General features: G+C 54.3%; 8 protein-coding genes across 8 annotated transcripts in view; 6 read left to right on the top strand and 2 right to left on the bottom strand.

The window, feature by feature from the left end:
- Positions 1 to 308: 308 nt before the first annotated feature.
- On the top strand, positions 309 to 1503 carry GLRG_04708 (uncharacterized protein; the record flags this gene model as incomplete). The annotated part of the gene is made up of 6 exons (XM_008095393.1): positions 309 to 406; positions 472 to 1013; positions 1064 to 1095; positions 1150 to 1223; positions 1281 to 1351; positions 1403 to 1503. The coding sequence occupies 6 exons, from the start codon at positions 309 to 311 to the stop codon at positions 1501 to 1503; spliced, it is 918 nt and encodes a 305-aa protein (XP_008093584.1).
- A 1959-nt stretch (positions 1504 to 3462) lies between these two features.
- GLRG_04707 (uncharacterized protein) lies at positions 3463 to 5055 on the top strand (the record flags this gene model as incomplete). Its single annotated transcript, XM_008095392.1, has 4 exons — positions 3463 to 3748; positions 3798 to 4226; positions 4688 to 4756; positions 4868 to 5055. The coding sequence occupies 4 exons, from the start codon at positions 3463 to 3465 to the stop codon at positions 5053 to 5055; spliced, it is 972 nt and encodes a 323-aa protein (XP_008093583.1).
- A 75-nt stretch (positions 5056 to 5130) lies between these two features.
- GLRG_04706 (uncharacterized protein) lies at positions 5131 to 5676 on the top strand (the record flags this gene model as incomplete). Its single annotated transcript, XM_008095391.1, has 2 exons — positions 5131 to 5399; positions 5559 to 5676. 2 exons carry the CDS (start codon positions 5131 to 5133, stop codon positions 5674 to 5676), a joined length of 387 nt encoding a protein of 128 aa, XP_008093582.1.
- A 45-nt stretch (positions 5677 to 5721) lies between these two features.
- Positions 5722 to 7867, top strand: GLRG_04705 (uncharacterized protein; the record flags this gene model as incomplete). The annotated part of the gene is made up of 6 exons (XM_008095390.1): positions 5722 to 5810; positions 6013 to 6205; positions 6263 to 6715; positions 6922 to 7252; positions 7329 to 7544; positions 7593 to 7867. 6 exons carry the CDS (start codon positions 5722 to 5724, stop codon positions 7865 to 7867), a joined length of 1557 nt encoding a protein of 518 aa, XP_008093581.1.
- An 815-nt stretch (positions 7868 to 8682) lies between these two features.
- Positions 8683 to 10107, bottom strand: GLRG_04704 (TAM domain methyltransferase; the record flags this gene model as incomplete). The annotated part of the gene is made up of 8 exons (XM_008095389.1): positions 8683 to 8773; positions 8830 to 9249; positions 9310 to 9447; positions 9502 to 9539; positions 9588 to 9613; positions 9664 to 9789; positions 9853 to 9894; positions 9963 to 10107. 8 exons carry the CDS (start codon positions 10105 to 10107, stop codon positions 8683 to 8685), a joined length of 1026 nt encoding a protein of 341 aa, XP_008093580.1.
- A 2188-nt stretch (positions 10108 to 12295) lies between these two features.
- On the top strand, positions 12296 to 13423 carry GLRG_04703 (dioxygenase; the record flags this gene model as incomplete). Its single annotated transcript, XM_008095388.1, has 3 exons — positions 12296 to 12526; positions 12612 to 13093; positions 13150 to 13423. The coding sequence occupies 3 exons, from the start codon at positions 12296 to 12298 to the stop codon at positions 13421 to 13423; spliced, it is 987 nt and encodes a 328-aa protein (XP_008093579.1).
- Positions 13424 to 15006: 1583 nt separating this feature from the next.
- GLRG_04702 (translation initiation factor SUI1) lies at positions 15007 to 15743 on the top strand (the record flags this gene model as incomplete). Its single annotated transcript, XM_008095387.1, has 4 exons — positions 15007 to 15034; positions 15198 to 15272; positions 15442 to 15534; positions 15595 to 15743. 4 exons carry the CDS (start codon positions 15007 to 15009, stop codon positions 15741 to 15743), a joined length of 345 nt encoding a protein of 114 aa, XP_008093578.1.
- A 1158-nt stretch (positions 15744 to 16901) lies between these two features.
- GLRG_04701 (uncharacterized protein) overlaps positions 16902 to 17698 on the bottom strand; it is a gene marked incomplete at both ends in the record, with an annotated part of 1746 nt that continues 949 nt past the window's right edge. Inside the window, 4 exons of the mRNA XM_008095386.1 lie at positions 16902 to 17123; positions 17263 to 17410; positions 17474 to 17529; positions 17615 to 17656. Coding sequence (XP_008093577.1) covers positions 16902 to 17123; positions 17263 to 17410; positions 17474 to 17529; positions 17615 to 17656 — 468 coding nt within the window. The remainder of the gene's footprint in view (positions 17124 to 17262; positions 17411 to 17473; positions 17530 to 17614; positions 17657 to 17698) is intronic.

Genomic DNA, 17698 nt, shown 5'->3' with positions numbered 1-17698 from the left:
AGGCGCCAAGAACCGCCCCTCCCCAAGCTCCAGCCACATTCCTACGTCATACAGTCATCACTAGAGCATGCCAGGGAGCTTTAGCTACCTAGGTACGTACGGTAGCTTGCCTTCAGCAAGTACGCAAGTGTCAGATCACGATCATTGGCGCCGAATAAATAGGCAAGCGCCGGCCTTGAGCAAGCCACGCCGTCGCCCACTCCTCAGCTCTTCCCTCTTCTTCTTCATCATCCCATCTCGCGATTCTGCACGTCGTGAAACTCACATCCATTTCCCCTGGACGAAGCCTCCACGAGCCACCACCCACAATGTCTGACGAGCGAACGGTTTCCGAGGGACAGTCCTCTCGACCCGGAGCCAGAAATAGGGTCGTCGATTCCGTCCACGCCAAGGCCCAGGAAGTCCTGTACGTGCTCGCTCGCACCCCATGCTGCTGCCCTTTTGCGACTTGAGCTGACCGCGGTGCAACAGGGCGGAGGACTACGACAAAGCGAGAATCCTGGTCACCGATGCTGCAAAGAGCAAGGCCTACCTGTACCCAATCAAGGGTATCGTCTATTTCGCAACCCACCAAACGCTCTGGAAGCCCCTTCTTTCGCGCATCGGGTCCTACCTGCTGCTGTCAGCCGGTGTCGTCACCGGCATGTTCGTCTTCACCTACGTCCCACAGCTTGCTATACTAGTCTTCGTCAATGGCCCGCTGGCCGTCTTCACCACCGTTCTGTTGATCCTGAGCGAGAGTTCCGCCATCATCAACTTCGTATCCAGATCCTATTTACTCCAAGAAGCCATTCTGGACACCTTTGACGGCACTCTCCTTCTCAGAGGCGAGGACGGCATTGTCAGGGAAGGCAGGCAGGTTGGCTCAGGATCTGACCCCATGCAGAAGCTAGGAAAAGTTCTCAAGAACCCCTTCGAGAAGTACAGCCCCAAGGCTCTGATTCGATACCTTATCTATCTCCCCTTGAACTTTATTCCCGTCGTGGGAACCGTAATCTTCATCGCTCTGCAGGGTAAGTTATGCAAGATGCGCGTACTATAGTCGACACTAACTTTGTAACAGCTCGTAGTCGAGGCCAAGCCGTTCATGGACGCGTATGTCTCCTGATTCCAAACGACATACCGATATCCGTCTCACCATCAATCTAGTATTTTCAACTGAAGAACTGGTCGTCCTCGAGAAGAAAGGACTGGCTCCAGAAGCACTCTGGACCCTACACCGCGTACGTTAAGCTCCACCCCTGCGTTTGTTCTGTGCCTGCAACTGACTCTTATCGTAGGTTCGGTCTGGTTGCGACTGCCCTCGAGATGGTTCCTTTTGCCAGCGTCATCTTTACCTTCACAAACGCTGGTACGTGTGGCAGATTTTAAACCCAAAATAACAACTAACGTTTTTCCATAGTTGGTGCTGCCTTGTGGGCTGCCGACATTGAGGACAAAGACACGTCCATGACTGACGGAACAGCCCCGACGCTACGTGAGACGGCCAAGAAAGCCGAATAAACGACGGCACACAACAGCGCGGAGCCGAGTCTATCCGCCTCCAGACCGAGCCACCTGGCATTGAGATGTATCGACCCCTCTTCTCATCGAAAGCCGGTACCACTACATCCCGACAGCGGTATCGGGTCTGTGTCATGTTGCCGCGGAATCTGATGAAAAGGAAACTAAGACTGCTCGATAATTGTAGGACATTGCGAATGGTATGGCCATTCACTATGTGGATCGAGATGTGACTGGAGGGGTCCAGGGGGAGAGTTTCCTTTTACCGGAGTTACATGAGAATCCCATAATGTAACTCTACTATTACTAGCCAAAGATAATTAAACATGGATTACCTTTGAAGCACTGAATTTTGACCGTCACGTCTTGCCTCAATGTCCGCGGTGGCATCACCTTGTCTGCTGTGCTTCATGCTGGGCCAACTAAGCAGTCAACTCTTTATCGTCGGGAGATGCTTGCTGATCCGCATAGACGCCAGAGCTGACGCGTGCTGTATCAAAGTAGTTAGTGTGGTTATCCAAGCGAGGTTCATCTACGCCAGACACGACCCAGGGCGTGGGACAAGACAATTCGAATCCATCAACATTGAGCAGATCACAGTACTGTGTGACGTACATTCCAGGAACAGGCAATCTTGTTTCGACGCACACGGGTATCTGCATGGTGTTCTATCAAGGGTCACTCGATGTCTTGGTATGATTCCGGAAGGCTCTTCTGGTGACGACGCTCCAAAGGCTCGAGGCAAGCCCCTAATGTATTAAGTCGGAAAGCTCAACCGAATCATTAGGCAGCTGGGCTGGATAACTCTCATGTTCACAATGTACTTCCGCGAGTGCGACGCTGTAGGATAACGTCCCGTTCTGTGCCTGTAAGCATGTTACGTTGTGGATGGTAATTTCCGAGCAAACGTTACGATGCGTTCTATCTGTGACTACTGATGGAAAACCTCGCCCAGGGACATGTTGAGCGGGCACGATGCTGCGAGATCTTTGTCGCACAGTAGAACCTGTTGTGACTGATGACCTTTCGCAGATCGTCTCTTCTCCTGTAGTAGGGGCCCCCCGCTACTCGGTGGGGATTGTGAGACCCGTCAGTCGCGATCAAGGCGCATAGAACGTGATGTTGGGTTTGAGGCCAAAAGATTCGGAAAGGAATCAAGTGCTATGAACCTATGGCACGTCATGGAGACGATATGACTGTCTTGTTCGTTGAAAAGCCAGCTACTACCGTAGAGATTTACGATCACCACCATCGACATCAAATACTTAGTCCCAAGACGCACACTGACTGGCCCGGCTTGCGTCTGCCTCTGATACTCGAGGAGGAAACTGGGCCAACTCGACATTCCATCTACCTAAGAAAACCTGGTACTTCCTGAATGTTGCGACTTACAAGTGGAAACATAGGTACCTGGAAAGGCGGGACAGTTGTTCTTGTCAGGAGAGGATCTACCTCAGATGTGCTACCAAACCGGAAATCCGTGGGCAGAACGATAGCACGGCGTTTCCTCAGGAAGGAAATGAAGGAAGGAGCCATCAAAGGCACTTTCCTGTACTCCTGCCTTTACACAAATGCCAATTGAGCGAGCGCTACTTTCTATATCTGCTCCTTCCTCTTGCTCTTAACCCTTGCGCACAAAATCTTCGTTCTCCTTCTCCCACCTCCGTCTACCTTTTTTCTTCTCCCTTCTCTTCATCATTCTTCTGTTCCTTTTTCTCTTTAAACTACCCTTTGATCATTTGATCTCAGGTGTTCAGGTCCACTTTCGTTTTATCTTTGAAGAAAAGACATCGATTCATTCATTTCGAAGTCCCCGTCACAACCTTTACGACGATCTTCTTCTCCAATCGCACTGACCATTGAGACAAGCAACAGGCCAAGGCCGGCTACTCACCAACTTTTTCTGTCACGTAGACTGATTTTCTTTTGTCGGACCTTCCCTGCACCAAGCTTGCGGGGATGCGGATCTCGACTCTCGCCGTCACCGTCGTGTCGGTCGTCGCGCTGTCATCAACCAACAAGGCTGTTGCAGCTGATGGGAAAGCTGGAAAGCCTGGAAGGCAAGCCGGAATCCAGCGCGTCTCTGCTTCCATCAAGGTCGGGCATGACGCGAGAAGCCCACAGGATTCTGACGGCTTCGTCAGCTACGACTATGGGTACTCGTATCCTGCCCCACCTCCCCCGACCACCTATACCAAATTGTCGTCGTCTTCAACATGGACTTCTCTTGCCTCCAGCAGTAATGGTGAGTTGGTCGGTCCCTTGATTGATACGCCGGAACTAACAGCATGCAGTATCTTACACTGAACTCAGCTCGGTTGCTAGCGTCACCGGCACTTCTGGTGTCTCTGGATCCGCTTCATTCGGTTCAATCGTCTCTGCCAGCGCAACTGTGACTCTTCGTGACAGTGTTTTCACCTTTCTGCCTACCTCGGCCATTGCAACCCGTTCAGCTTCGACTGCTATTTCGGAAAGCTTCAGCTACACGACTTCCTTCACAACAGGCCCGTTCACATCCAGTTTGGATGATATAACGGGCACCCTTGCTTCCGTGACTGATACGGATGTTCCCTATACCCCATCGCCAGGATTATCAGATAGTACCATCTGGTCACATTCAACCACTTCGATTTCTTCCATGATACCGTCTTTCACACTCTCCGGTTCCACTGCCATTGTTTCGTCAACCATGACCTTCTCTAAACCAGACTCGGCCTCGACCAGTAACTCTGCAACATTGACGCAACCCGTGGAAGCCCCATGGCCAACGTGGAGCTCAACCATGCTGACCGCGCCAATTCAATCCACCCAGACAGCTTCTGGCACGTTTTCAGGTACAACAGAAACACCAGCGACGTTGAGTAGTTTCACCGGATCACTAAACCAATCAACTCGAGCCGTCACCGCGCTCAATACCACTTCCACTGTTTCGAAAACCGCAACTGCTGCCCCAAGTAGAAATTTGACGCTGACTTTGTCCTCAAACAGCCTGTCTTTTCCAGCACCGGAACCATCCAGCTCTCCTAAGTCAAACGACAGTACTGTAATATTAACCACGAACACAGACTCAGCAACATCTGTGATTACAACAGTCATTTCATCCATATGGATAAATGTCACGGCAACTGACAGTCGGACGACACCCGCCACCAGTGTGCCTCTCACTACACTCACAGAATCGCAGGCTTCAAGTGCTTCAAGCACACAGCGAGCGTTCACGAACTCATCAACCACGGCGCAGTCTTCACAAAGAGTATGGAGTAGCATTACAAACGCTACGTCTATATCCTCTGAGGTTTCAGACCGTCCAATGCCATCCCCAACTAACGGCACTATCACTATAACTGCGCCAAGTAGTCTTCAGACCAGCTTCCCTACCCTCCCCGTGAACTCCACCACGATTTCAACGGCGACCTGGAATACGTCAGGCGTACCATCTTTCACTTTGACAAGTATTTCGGTGTCTTCCGTAATGTCTTCACCAATGGTCTCGTCTTCCCAGACGACTGTGCCGTTTCCGTTGCCCAACGTAACTGTCATTGTTACGCATGAGGGGACAATATTTGTAACGACGATATTGGAATCAGGACCTGCCACCTCATATCTGACCAAAACATCGAGCTCGCCATGGTCAACGTCAAACACAACTACCAGTGTCACATCGAGCGCATATTTTTCAACCATCCTAGGAACAGGAGGCACAATGTCCTGGCCCGCTCCAAACTCAACCAGTTACAACCTGACGGTGACCAGAATCTCGAGCCCCATTATGGTAACAGGTTCTTCCTTGCCAAGTACTTCGTTTCCAACCTCCTCGCTGAGTACTGGAAATATAACCAGTACACTCGCTTCTCCCGGAACATCCGATCCCTCAACGTCGACTTCCATCATCTCAGGTACAGGACTCATTATTCGAACGAGCATTGCCGTTACTTATGTGCCTCCTTTTCCTGTCAATTCCACATTGTGGCCCTCCGGGACCGTTGGTTCTGTTAGCGAGGCGCCAACCGTGACCGGGTCTTCTTCCTCAGCAGTCAACACCTCTAGCGGTGCAGTCGCTTATCCTACGTCAACCGTCACTTCCTTGATTGGGCGTCCAGCGCCCCCTATCTTCAGCAGCGCGAGTCCTACAGCTCCCTGGAATGCAACTCTGATAACGACATCTACAAGTAATACCTTGCGTTCGTTGACAGGGAGCACAGTAGTTGTTACATCAACATGGAACAACACTCGGAATCCATCGCTCACAAGCACTTCCGTCGCCTGGCCTCCTTCTCCACAGCTGCCCAACTCAACATGGACTACAAGTACCAATGCTACTTGGACAGTCACCAGTCACGGAAGTGACCCAGCAACTTCGGTAAGGGTGTCCACCGTAACGCGAAGTTCCGCCAGTCTTCCCCCTTGGCCGGTCTCCAACTCCACGACCTTGACCTGGGCAACAGGCACCATATCAATTCCCTTGTCGACAAGTACTGTCGCCTCAGGTGCTCACTCTTCGATTTCCAGCTCTAATCTACCGCCTTGGGCTACACTTAACTCCACAGTAGCCTCCATTACCGGAACCGTTTCGATTCCTGTGCTCAACTCATCCACGGTCACTGCAACAGTGTTCAGCAGTTCCCTGGTTGCTTCATTCCCTTGGAACAATGCGACCTTCTCCCATCCGCTAACTGGTACCTTGACCGTGTCTCTCATCACCGTGAGTGGAGGTGCAACGATTACCCTGTGGCCACCGAACGCTACCTGGACATCGCAGGTAAACACCACTGTAAGGCCGCCATCGAGTACCAACAGCACGGTTCTGCCGACAACTGAAATCGGTACTTCGTCCCTGACGTCCACCGGACCTCCCCTGACCCTGGTGCCACCCTTACCTACTGGTAATTCGACCCTGATATCTGGTCCTACATGGGTCAGAACTTCAAGTATACTCCTCTCCACTGGTGTCACGACAGTTAGCACTGATATGACCGTCACATCAACCGACTCGCCTCCTTTACCAACCGCGAACTCGACGTCGTCTCTTGTAGCAACACGCCCTGCGACTGTCACCGTTTCCGGTAGCGTCATCACCCTGATCTCGACACTGACAGGTGTGCCCGCCACGTTGACTGGCAGCGTCACTGGTACGCCTATTTCGCCGACGTTACCGCCCTACCCAACTACGAACTCCACCGTGTTATCTGGTCCAACAGCAGGTGGCACCGAGGTATCAAACACTGCTTCGGGAACTTTGTTCCAAACCAGTGAGCCTGCAGAAACCTCAAGCGGTTCTATTGTAACACCACCACCCCCATTTCCAACAGGAAACAACACTGTGATTCCAGGTCAGACTGGCAATGTTACAATCACTTGGATTTCTGGGACCATATCAGGTCCTCTTATGTCTACTTTGATATCAACCAGAGCAAATAGCAGCGTCGCCGAGATCGTGACAAGTGTGTCCTCTTCGGGCATCTCGGGGTCGGCGTCGAGCTCTCCCTTCTCATCGCCTCCTTTCCTCAATTCGACCCCCATCTCCGGCGCAGTGTCGACAACTCATCTAACCTGGAGCATATCAGGAACCGCATTTTCTTCTTTGTCTATACTGCCTGTACCTACGCCTCCACCTTCGAACTCATCTGTGGCTGCTCAGCCCTCTTCTGTTACCACACTATTGTCCACTTCCTTGAGAACTTCTATTTCTACGGCCATATTTTCCTCATCCAGCAACAGTTCGCGCACATCGCCATTTGCGTCGATCACCGTCTCAGGCGAGCCAGCCATTACCAACTCTAGGAGCTTTCCAGCTGGTACCTCCGCGCCCTGTCACACTGTCACAGTCACCAACGGCACTGTCACTCAAGTTGTCACTCGAAGTGTTCTTGTCACCACTGCCACCGCAAGCGCCAATCCCACAGTGGCTTACCCCCCATTGTCTACAAACACTACAGTTGCATTGTCCAGAACTTTGTGCACATCAAAGTGGCAGAACCTCACTTCGACTACCTCGGCAGCTGGGTTCAAAAGCACGTGGACCTCTCTGGTCTTAACCAACCGTAAGTCAATTGTTCGTATTTTTTGACAACCATCCTAAGTACTCACAGGAACATCTTCCTCTCTTGACCGTGCCACCACTTTCATCACATCGACGACGACGCGGTCGGGTGACCCTGGCGGAGGGGACGACGGGTTTCCGTCCGAGAGCACCTTTGTCTTCGGCACGCCCACCACCACCATCACCGACGCCCCGCTGCCTTCCAACACGGCCTACCCCTGGGGAGGCCTTGGCCCAATCTTCCGCCCGCACGAGAAGGCTGAGCCAAAGACAGGAGGCGCGTATCTCCCGAAGCTCAAAGACGGGAAGGCCCATGCAGCCTAACCTTCTTGGCGTTCAGAAGGGGAGGAAAACGCAGCGGCAGCGTCCCTGATGACACGCCCGGAGATGCCTTTGCTAATGACAACACACCTTGCTTTGCTTTTTAGGGGACCGCCTGTTCCCTAACTCGGGAACGGGGATTCCCAAAATTTGCTCTCATGTCTGTTTTTTCACCTGGACCACGTCTGTGTGAGTGGGATGGACTGGCGGACACGCCTCAATGCCATAGCACACCGCGGTTCGCCGGGGAAAAGTGTGTGTGAATGTTTCGGCTAGCTATTAGAGTAGCGAACATGGAAGTGGATGTCTTCATGAATTGTGGGAGTCGTGGTGCGCTGCGCGTTTTGTGATCATGATCACACACACACACACACACACACACACACACACACACACACACTATATGTCTAGCTGTGGTCTGTCCAACGTGGCGATGATGCCGTTTGTCGTGCATGTAAGTCGTGTCACAGCCTCCGCCGTCACGCTGAGCGGGATTTCTTGTGGCAGTCGTCAGTTATGTAAAGCCTTTTCGGAACTAGGTTGGTAACTGAGTCGAGGTTTCGCGGTTTTTGATGGCGGGTTCTTCCTACATGCAGTGTTGGCGGTAGCCAACGGCCCAACAATGGTCCCATTTTCTTTTTTTCTTTTTCCATTTTGTCTAACCCCTTCTACCATCCATCCGTTCCATAATATAGCACATGCAGCACTTGTTTACATGACAAACCAAACCCCATGGTTATTGTCTCTGACCGAAACGCCTGGAAGATGTTGTGCCACCAACCCAACCCATATCCATATCCGCCCATGCCTCGACTCATCTAATGGATATCTGGTGGCATGCCGACATGGACTTGGCCATCTTGGTCGTCTTGGGCCGTCTCTTCCGGCTTCCTCCCATAAATGACGTGTCTGTGGAGAGTGAGCGTTATGTCACAGCGCCTCCTCGCCTTCGAGATCAAACTTACATGGGAGCGTAAGCATGGGCACTGTGGCTTTTCAGCGCCTTCCTCACTTCGGAGCAGAACAGGAGCGTCTCCTGTCTGGTCCACCCCAGGTTTCTCGTAGTCAAACCGAGCGTTAGCCCCTCCAAACCGTGGTCCAGATTGTGCTGCGTCAGAACCCCTAGGGTCTTATAATGGGGATCGCGAGGCCAGCCGTTGATGGGCCATTTGTACTGCGTCTCCACCACGTCGACGAAGCCAGCATTGCGCATGAGGGTAGCGTAGGTCCAGGCCAGATCCATGCGGCGTCCCGACACCTTGCCTGCCGTAGTGAAAACGTCGGACAGTCTTTTGATCGGGTTGTCATTAGTCAAAGTGCCATCGTCGCAGCGGTAGGGTAGACAAATGTCTTGCATCTCAAGATAGCCGCCCGGTTCGAGGTTACTGGCCGCACAAGTCAGCCAGGCGCAAGGAAGGACGTGGGGAGGAAGGAAGTTTTCGTACTCGAAGGCCTTGTTCACGAAGTCTTGATAGTCGCAGAGACTCCCGACTAACATTCGAGCAAAGATGAAATCGAATCGCTGGGGCCACGTCCATTCCATCTCGAGATCGTCCATTTCCCAGCTCAGGTTTGGGGGTATCCTTTGTAATGCGAGTTAGCAACGGAGTTGGCATCATGCGCTAGGAGGACGCCACCATTTCGGCTGTATGCTGCTCAGGTCAACGCCGGTGACCTGTTCGCAAAGGTGTCAGTGGGTGCTGATGAGCGGAGATGCTGCGACAACCTTGGCTTCGGGGTGTGCGTCGGCTACAATGAATGTCAATCAGCATGTCTCGAGAAGTTGTCGTGATACTCACCATAGTCAATCGCCCAGAGTCCGGTGCCGGTGCCAGCGTCGAGCACGTTCTTGGCCCTGCCATAGTTCTTCGGGCACAGGCAGAGCTTGTGATTCAGGGTGACGTCCCAGATCTGATGCTGAAGCGCTGTTGCCATATGCCAAGACGGTCAGTCCCAGCTCTGCAGGCGCCCGCGGTTGGATCACTCACCGAGGCGCTCCTGTTCAATAATGTCGTTGGGAAATGGGTACTCTGCGCATGCTTGTTAGCTGTGATTTACACTACAGCAAGGGGGTGTGGGGAGGAGTTTTGCGACTCACTCCCGGAGCTCATGGAATGGTAAGTCCTGCCATTTTCCTCCTCGAAGGTCACGACGCTTGGCGTAGGCGAATCGGTACTGATGTTGGCGACCTGCGAGCCCAAATGGTCAACGTTGGCGTTACACCCGGAAGACATAGCCGACATGAAACACTGACGCGCAAGTGCGAGTTGGCCCGCTGGGAGGCTAACTTACCGCCGAGATTGCAGAGTCGGAATCAAAAGTGTCGGGCTCCTAATGACCGTCAGCTGAGACTGAGCAAAAAAAAGAAAGCAGGGCGACTCGAGGTCGGCCAACAAAACATACCAAGGGTGGGGCAGCGGCAGCCATCTCTTCGTGCTGGGTTTGGTTGCAAAGGTCAAGATGCAACATGGATGAAGTGGAAATGTGGGAGAAGGTTGCAATAGGCAGTTAGGTAGTAGTCGGGTAGGTAGGTAGGTAGGTAGGTAGGTAGGTAGGTAGGTAGGTAGGTAGGTAGGTAGGTAGGTAGGCAGGTAGGTAGGTAGCCCAGCCCCACACAGAGGTGGGCAGGTCGAGGGAAAGGGAAACAGGCGGCGGGTACGCTAGGTAGGGGACGGGATGCAACGGCAGGCAACAAGATGGCAGGAAGGAGGAGAGAGAGAGAGAGAGAGAGAGAGAGAGAGAGAGAGAGAGAGAGAGAGAGAGAGAGAGAGAGAGAGCTTAATCAATCCAATGAAGGGTAGACTACTTGCTTGGACACTCGCGGTAGCACAAATCGTCAACTTCCGCATGAAGTAGAAAGCTCCGAAGGCGGGAACTCCCTGCGTGTCGTCCTGGCCGCTGCGGCAGGTGCCCGACGATGAGGAGACTCGGGTCCGCGAACCTTAGCAGTCACGCTGGAGGGCAGTCATGCAGGGTCCCGGTGCCTGGTATGTTATCGGTGGTGGTACGAATCATTCAAGCGGGCTGGAGAAAACGAACGATTAGGTTGTCAAAGTCCCGTGCTTTGCCGCGGGTGCCTTTGCAGCCCGTCCGTGCTGTGTGGGAGATGTCCCTCCTTTTTTCCCTTCTTCATGACTCGGATGGTGGACGTCTTAATCTACCTGCCGCGGCAGTCATTCCGACGGAGCATGCTTGTATAATCGGAACGTGCCACACGGTCCACACGGGTATTCATTGGCTGTCTGTCTGTCTGTCTGTCTGTCTGTCAGTCTGTCTATCCTGTTAGTCGGTTGTGTTGTGCTTCCATCAGGATCCAAGCCGGCTGGCCGTTCACGAGCGGTTCAATGCGGATGCGGCTGATCCTCCCGTCGTGCCAAGTGGGCCCTCACACCACGGAGACGGAGCCGAATCCAGTTTGGCTGTCTTTCCTCTGTTTGTTGACAGATGATGCAGTGATGTCTACATCGTGTATATGGCTAGAGGGTCAGAAATGAGTCGGTCCATCAAGTCCTCGCCGTGGGCTCCGAAAAACGCACTGGCCGCCATCGCCATCTACAGTACGTCCCGGCCTCATGCCCTCGAGGAGGTCCGTGGAACGAGATATCACCTGTCCGGCAGCAAGCCCCCCGCCTGCGGGGCTGCAAGTGTCGTTGGTTTTAATAGGTCACAGCGCTGACCAGACCGGACCCAACTCCGGAAGGACTGCTGACAAGCTTGAAGCAGACGACAAACAAGAAAGAAAACATAAAAAAAAAAAAAAAAAAAAAAAAAAAAAAAAAAAAAAAAAAAGGGAAGAAAAGACTATTCCCTCGTCCTCGCAAGTCCCCGCCAGGCGCTCGGACCACGTCCTTCACCCCTTCAACTACCGACTTACTTACCTTTGCCTGTGTGCCTGTGTAGGCAGGTAAGCAGGTGCATTACAAACCTAGGGTACCTACCTAATTGTTTCCGCGGGGTTACGCTAAAACCCCCCCACAAACCGAACCCCGCTGTGACACAAGAGGGAGGGGGTTGAGGGGTAACCAAACGAGGCGGCGTCGATTCCAATGCCCTGTGGTAACGTGATGCCCGAACAGTGAGTGGTTGCTGGCTTGCGTACCACGTCGCCGTTGCAATTCATGAGGATTTAAGAGGCCCGTCCCGTAAATCCGCAGCTCGCCTGGAACGAGAAGCAGACACCTCTGCGGCCGGGGTATCATTTGTTCGGCCATATCGTACGTCTGTCTCCTGGCCCGAGTGACACCAACAAAACCCACTTGGAGGCCGGTGATTACAGAGCATTACATAAAGAGGGTCTGGTCGCCTTGGAGAGGAGGAAACACCTAGCAGTGACACCTCGAGCTCTAGTTACAAAAACAGACGAGTTCGAGACCGTTCTTGTCGAGTGAATCAACAAGCAGGCCCGACTCGGAACCGTAAACGTCGGCAAACATGGCCACCGCCAACACCCCAGAACTCCTGGATCTCACAATCGACAACATCACGCCCAACACGGTCCGCATCAACTCGCAGAGCGACAATGCGCGCCTCAAGTACCTCATGGAGCGGCTGGTCACCCACCTGCACGACTTTGCGAGGGAGACGCGGCTGAGCACCGATGAGTGGATGGCTGCCCTCAACTTCCTCGTCGGCTGCGGGCAGATCAGCAGCGACGTGCGCCATGTAAGTTCCACGACAAACGCACAATCCGTCGCCATATGATGCCCCGAGAAAAGAGGTCAGAGGACGCTGACTTTTGTCCGACCAGGAATTCATCCTCCTCTCCGACATCCTGGGCCTGTCGTTGCTGGTCGACAGCATCAACCACCCAAAGCCCCCCGACTCGACCGAGGGCTCGGTCCTGGGCCCCTTTCACACGCACGACGCCCCGACGCTGCCCAACGGGGCGAACATGTCCGGAGACCCCCAAGGCGAGCCGCTGCTCGTGGTGTGCACCATCAGGGACCGGCAGGGCAACCCCATCCCCGGCGTCAAGATTGACATCTGGGAGACGGACAGCAGCGGGCACTACGACGTGCAGCACGAGGGGAGGACGGACGCGAGCGAGCGTTGCGTCATGATCTCAGACAAGGACGGCCGGTTCTTCTTCCAAGGAATCAAGCCCGTGAGCTACCCAATCCCGCACGACGGGCCCGTCGGGAAGCTCTTGAAGCTGCTGGGCCGTCACTGCTGGCGGCCGGCGCACCTGCACTTCATGTTCGAAAAGGAGGGCTGGGATCACTTGATCACGTATGTTTCCTCGGGTGGAATAAGACAGCAGACCTGTGGCTGACAACTTGGACTAGGGCACTCTACATCCGGGGAGACCCGTACGAAAAATCGGATGCAGTGTTCGGCGTCAAGAAGAGCCTCGTGGTGGACCTGGACAAGGTAGACAAGGCGACGGCGGAGGAGTACAAGGTCAAGGAGGGCAGTTGGTTGCTGAAGCAGGACTTTGTGCTGGTATCGCAGAAGGAGACCGAGGAGCTGCGTGACCGGAACGCCGTCGAGGCGCTAACAAAGCTGGGCCTGACGCATCTGAAGCTCGTCGACCACTTGCCCGTGCCTGAGCTGGACTGATGGTGGACGACAGCCGGGGTACCTACAACATGTGTCGAGCAACGGAATCAAAGCATTTCATAGACAGCAATACGAGAAAATCGACGAATACAGAGCGGGCTACGGAACCTGGTCGAGGCGCACGAGCGCCCGCTGTTGACGGGGAACAAGGACAGGCCGGCCAACTCGGGTGGCGCATTGTGGAGACGCATCCGGGGAAAGCCGCAGGGCTATCGAGGTCTGGATACGGAACCGGGGCGGGGCAGCTTCCAGCGGCTGGTGGCAGGTGGCGACTAGTTGATCGGCCGAGGATGCGGGCGGGAAGGATGTCTTGTGCCGATACTTGATCTGATGAGTCGATTTGCCCGGTGTGATTCCTGTCAGATGATGGATTGGTCATGTCTCAGCCCAAAGGTGGCCGGAGGTAATGAGGCGCTCCGGTGGAGACGGTACCTAAGGAATGGGTAGCGCGGGATACCGAGATACGAAATAGTTTATGAATCACATTGTTTGTTTTGTTTTGTTTTGTTTTGTTTTGATTGTTCTTGTCTCGTGCAACCAAATGCAACCAAACCGCAAGGAGGCAAGGAGAGCCGCAAGTAATATCCACCATGGGGGACGAGTCCAGCCACAACTACGAGGGGGAGCCGTGCTGACGTGACTCCTATAGATGGATAGGGGGAGGTGTGTGTGTGCTTGGGGATGTGGTGTATAGGCGAACCGTGACTCTAAATGGGTGCACCGCCTGTACGAACTGTACGAAGACTGCGGAAAGAAAAGGGGAAGAATGAAACTTTCCGAGGCCACGAGTGAGGAGGGAAGGTGGCAGTGGCTAGCGCGGGTTCCCTCTCTCCAGTAAACCAGCCATTGATGATGACGACGAGCAACCGAAACTGAGTTCCCATTGCATCTCGTCTCGTGCAGCTAATAGTCATGACGGCCAGGCCGGCACTGGCCGCCGTGGTGAGTCGAGTGTGGCAGTGGTGGCAGTGGCGGTACTACCGGTAGGTGTGTAGAGAAAGCCAGCCTGTGCCTTAGTCAGCAGTCGGTCGATCCATGCCCACTGGCCTGGGAGGTACCTACGTGCATCATGTACCCAAGTACCTGCTAGGGTAGGTGAGTAGGCACTAAGACCTTGTACTCGTACCTCTTCACCCCGTAAGTACCTTGGTACAGATACGGTCAGAGAGGGGGGGAGGGGGGCCAGCAAGAGCCCGCGCCCACGCTCGCGCTCTGCCCCTCGTGCCTTTGTCCCCCCCTGCATCCCCCCCAAAGCTGAGCCCGACCGAGTCCATCACCTCTCCCAACTGCAGACCCAACCCACCCCCATAAATCTTCCGAAGTGCACTACAAAACCAGTCCGGCAGCCCTTTCGTCAACTTCGACACTTCGCCACCATCCCTTACTATATCAACACCAGAACCTCCCTTCGGCTCTTCCAGCAGAAGCATCCGCATTATCCCCTCGTCTTCTTCGTACACCCGCTTCAGATCCCAACAAACGCCCGTCACAGCGAGACCGCTCTTACAAGCCGTCCGTCGCTGAACCTCCGGTCCCCCATCACCAAACCCATTTCCCAACGTCACCCCCGAACAGACGAGTTTATGTCAATTGAAAATCTCAAGTCCTACGGTACGTCCAACTCCGTCTGACTTCCCCGCTCATCCTGGGAAGACGCCGACGTCCTATATCGTTGTTGGGCCATTTGCTCGCTCGGAGACCGGGACACGTCGCCTCTGACCCCTGACCGCCACATCGCGAGTATGCGGAATGCTGATCATCCTTGGACTCACAGACCCCTTCGCCGAAGCCGACGAAGATACCGGAGAGACCAAACAGTCTCAAAACTACATCCATATACGGATCCAACGTTCGTCACCACCTCTCTCCCCCCCCCCCCCCCCCCCCCCCCATTTTCCCACCATGCTCCCCAAATCAGGCAAATGCCGCACGAGCCGGCTCGAGCCGTGCGCCATGCGCGTAGTCCCAACAACGCTTAATCAGTACAAACGCTAACACCTCTTTGTTCTTGCCTGCAGAGCGCAATGGCCGAAAGACTCTGACTACAGTTCAGGGTCTTCCAAAGAAATTTGACCAGAAGAAAATTCTCAAGGTCATCAAGAAACAGTTTGGTACGGCCTGAGCCCGTTCCCAACCTTGACGACGGTCCGATCGCTAACACTATTTTGCAGCTTGCAATGGCACCATAGTAGCTGACAGCGAGATGGGCGAGGTCATCCAGCTCCAGGGTGACCAGCGCAAGGTGGTGCAAGAGTTCCTCGTCAATAAGAAGGAGGGTCTCGGGCTGGATACCAAGGGCATCAAGGTCCATGGTTTCTAAGCCCGCCGCAGGTCGCCGCCGTTTCTACCGACCGCAGCCACCCCGGCTGCGGTTGACGTCCGGGCTTGAGGATGGAGAGGGCATAAGCAGCCCGCTCCTCCCGCGCCGCTCAGTGCCGGCGCCCGATTCGACGTAGTAGGACGGTATACCTCCCACCGACGGAAGAGATTAACCGGTCGGAGGTTTAGGGCGACTTGCGTCAGCTTCGACGCATGATGAGATGGGCAGATATCGAGCCTCTCGGGGAGCTTGCCGTACATTGATTTGACGGCCCACCTGATATAGGGATATATTCGTCCGCGTAATTGACATCTTGGTCACACCCTTTGTTCCTCCATGACCGCCGTGTCTCTATCTGTGATAGCGTAACTGCCTGCATGCCTGCATGTTGTCGACGCAAATGTCTGATGGCCGGGTAGGTTAGGTGACCAAGCCACACAGCTCGCTCTTAGAATGTCTGTCGGTTAGAAGACTTCTCGAAGCCGCGGACGGCCGAAACCCAAATCCCGCCAAGCCAACGGTCCACATTCAACGACAAGTCTAGTCTACACATTTGCGCAACCGGGCTGATTGGAACATCACAACGCAATAACTTTCTTGGGGGGGAGGCTAGCTGACGAAACACCGCATTGACTCGTCGGTGCCATGCCGGCTTCCCGCGGCATCATCCGCACGTTGGCAAACCTTCTCTTCCGTCCTGTCCTCCATTTTCAGCCTTGGAAGGTGGGGAAGGGGGGAAGGGCGCTGCTGGAAAAAAGCCCAAGCCCCAAGTAGAAAGTCTAAACCACTTTGAACGGGCTGCGTGTGTGTGTCGCCTTTCGTCAGCCGCGATGCCGCTGACTTGGCCGCCAGGGCGCGTCAGCGAAGGAGGGGGAGGGGGAGGGGGAGACGTGAAGGCGGAAGGGCTCAATTGTGGGTATCTATGTTTCTCTAAAAAAGCAGGGTTTCTATAATTGAAAAAAAGACAATGCAGCCAAGTCTCTCCTCCCCCCCCCCCTCTCACTCGCTTTTCTCTAGGCCTGGGCCCCTCTTTCTGTCTCCCCGGTGGACCACGTGAAGGAGCCATTTCCCATTCAGTTCGCATGTGTGTTGGAAAAGAAAGAAAGAAAAACGCCCAAAGGAAAAAAAGAAAAAGAAGAAGAAAAAGGTGACAAATCGCTATAACTCGCTATGCGAAGGCGGATACAGAGGCAGTACGGCCTCGCCGGTGAGGCGGCGGGCCTGCTCGAACATCAGCCGGGCGAGCGACTCGAAGGGCTTCTGGGGGTAGTCGGAGCCGTTGTAGTGGAGGTGGGCGAGGAGAGAGACCATACTAATGAAGCTGGCGATGGAGAAGATATTGATGGACGTCGACGTCTCCTTTTGGATGTTGATGCTCCGCTGGGTGGTGTGGTAAGCTATCGTGAGGGTCGTGCGAGAGAGAGAGAGAGAGAGAGAAGTCAGCAAGTGGACCGAACACGGAAATTGGACAAGGCGGGCGAGAGAGAGAGAATTCGATAGGGGAGGGGGGTTAACTGACCGTGGCTATGGTGACCCAGCCCGGAAGGAGGAGCCTGGGGTCCTCGAAGCCGCCGGAAAAGGTCAGGATCCGCTCGGTGAGGAAGGCGTTGGTGGAGTTGATGGTGAGGAGGCGGATGATTGTCGCTTGCGGGGTGTAGTTGATGAGCCTGGCTCGCGTTAGCACCGCCCTCTCTCGTTCTAGGAGGGACCCCTCTCTCGGGAGAACTGACCATCGTGACATTAGGCAGTCAATAAAGAAGAATGACAGGTACGCAGAAGCTCCGCACTAACACCGGCAATCCCGTCAGCAATTCTTCTTCTCTTTTTATCACGGGGCCGAGTTGGAGGGGGGCGAGGCGAGAGATGCTTACCCACATGAGCCCCAGGGACATCTCGGTCCACGGGAACGGTATCTCGGGGTGGCCCGGCGGCCAGTTGGGCGGCGGACAGGTGCT

This window comes from Colletotrichum graminicola (assembly GCF_000149035.1).
Source record: "Colletotrichum graminicola M1.001 genomic scaffold supercont1.15, whole genome shotgun sequence".
Taxonomy (NCBI): domain Eukaryota; kingdom Fungi; phylum Ascomycota; class Sordariomycetes; order Glomerellales; family Glomerellaceae; genus Colletotrichum; species Colletotrichum graminicola.
This window is presented reverse-complemented; position numbering and strand designations above follow the sequence as displayed.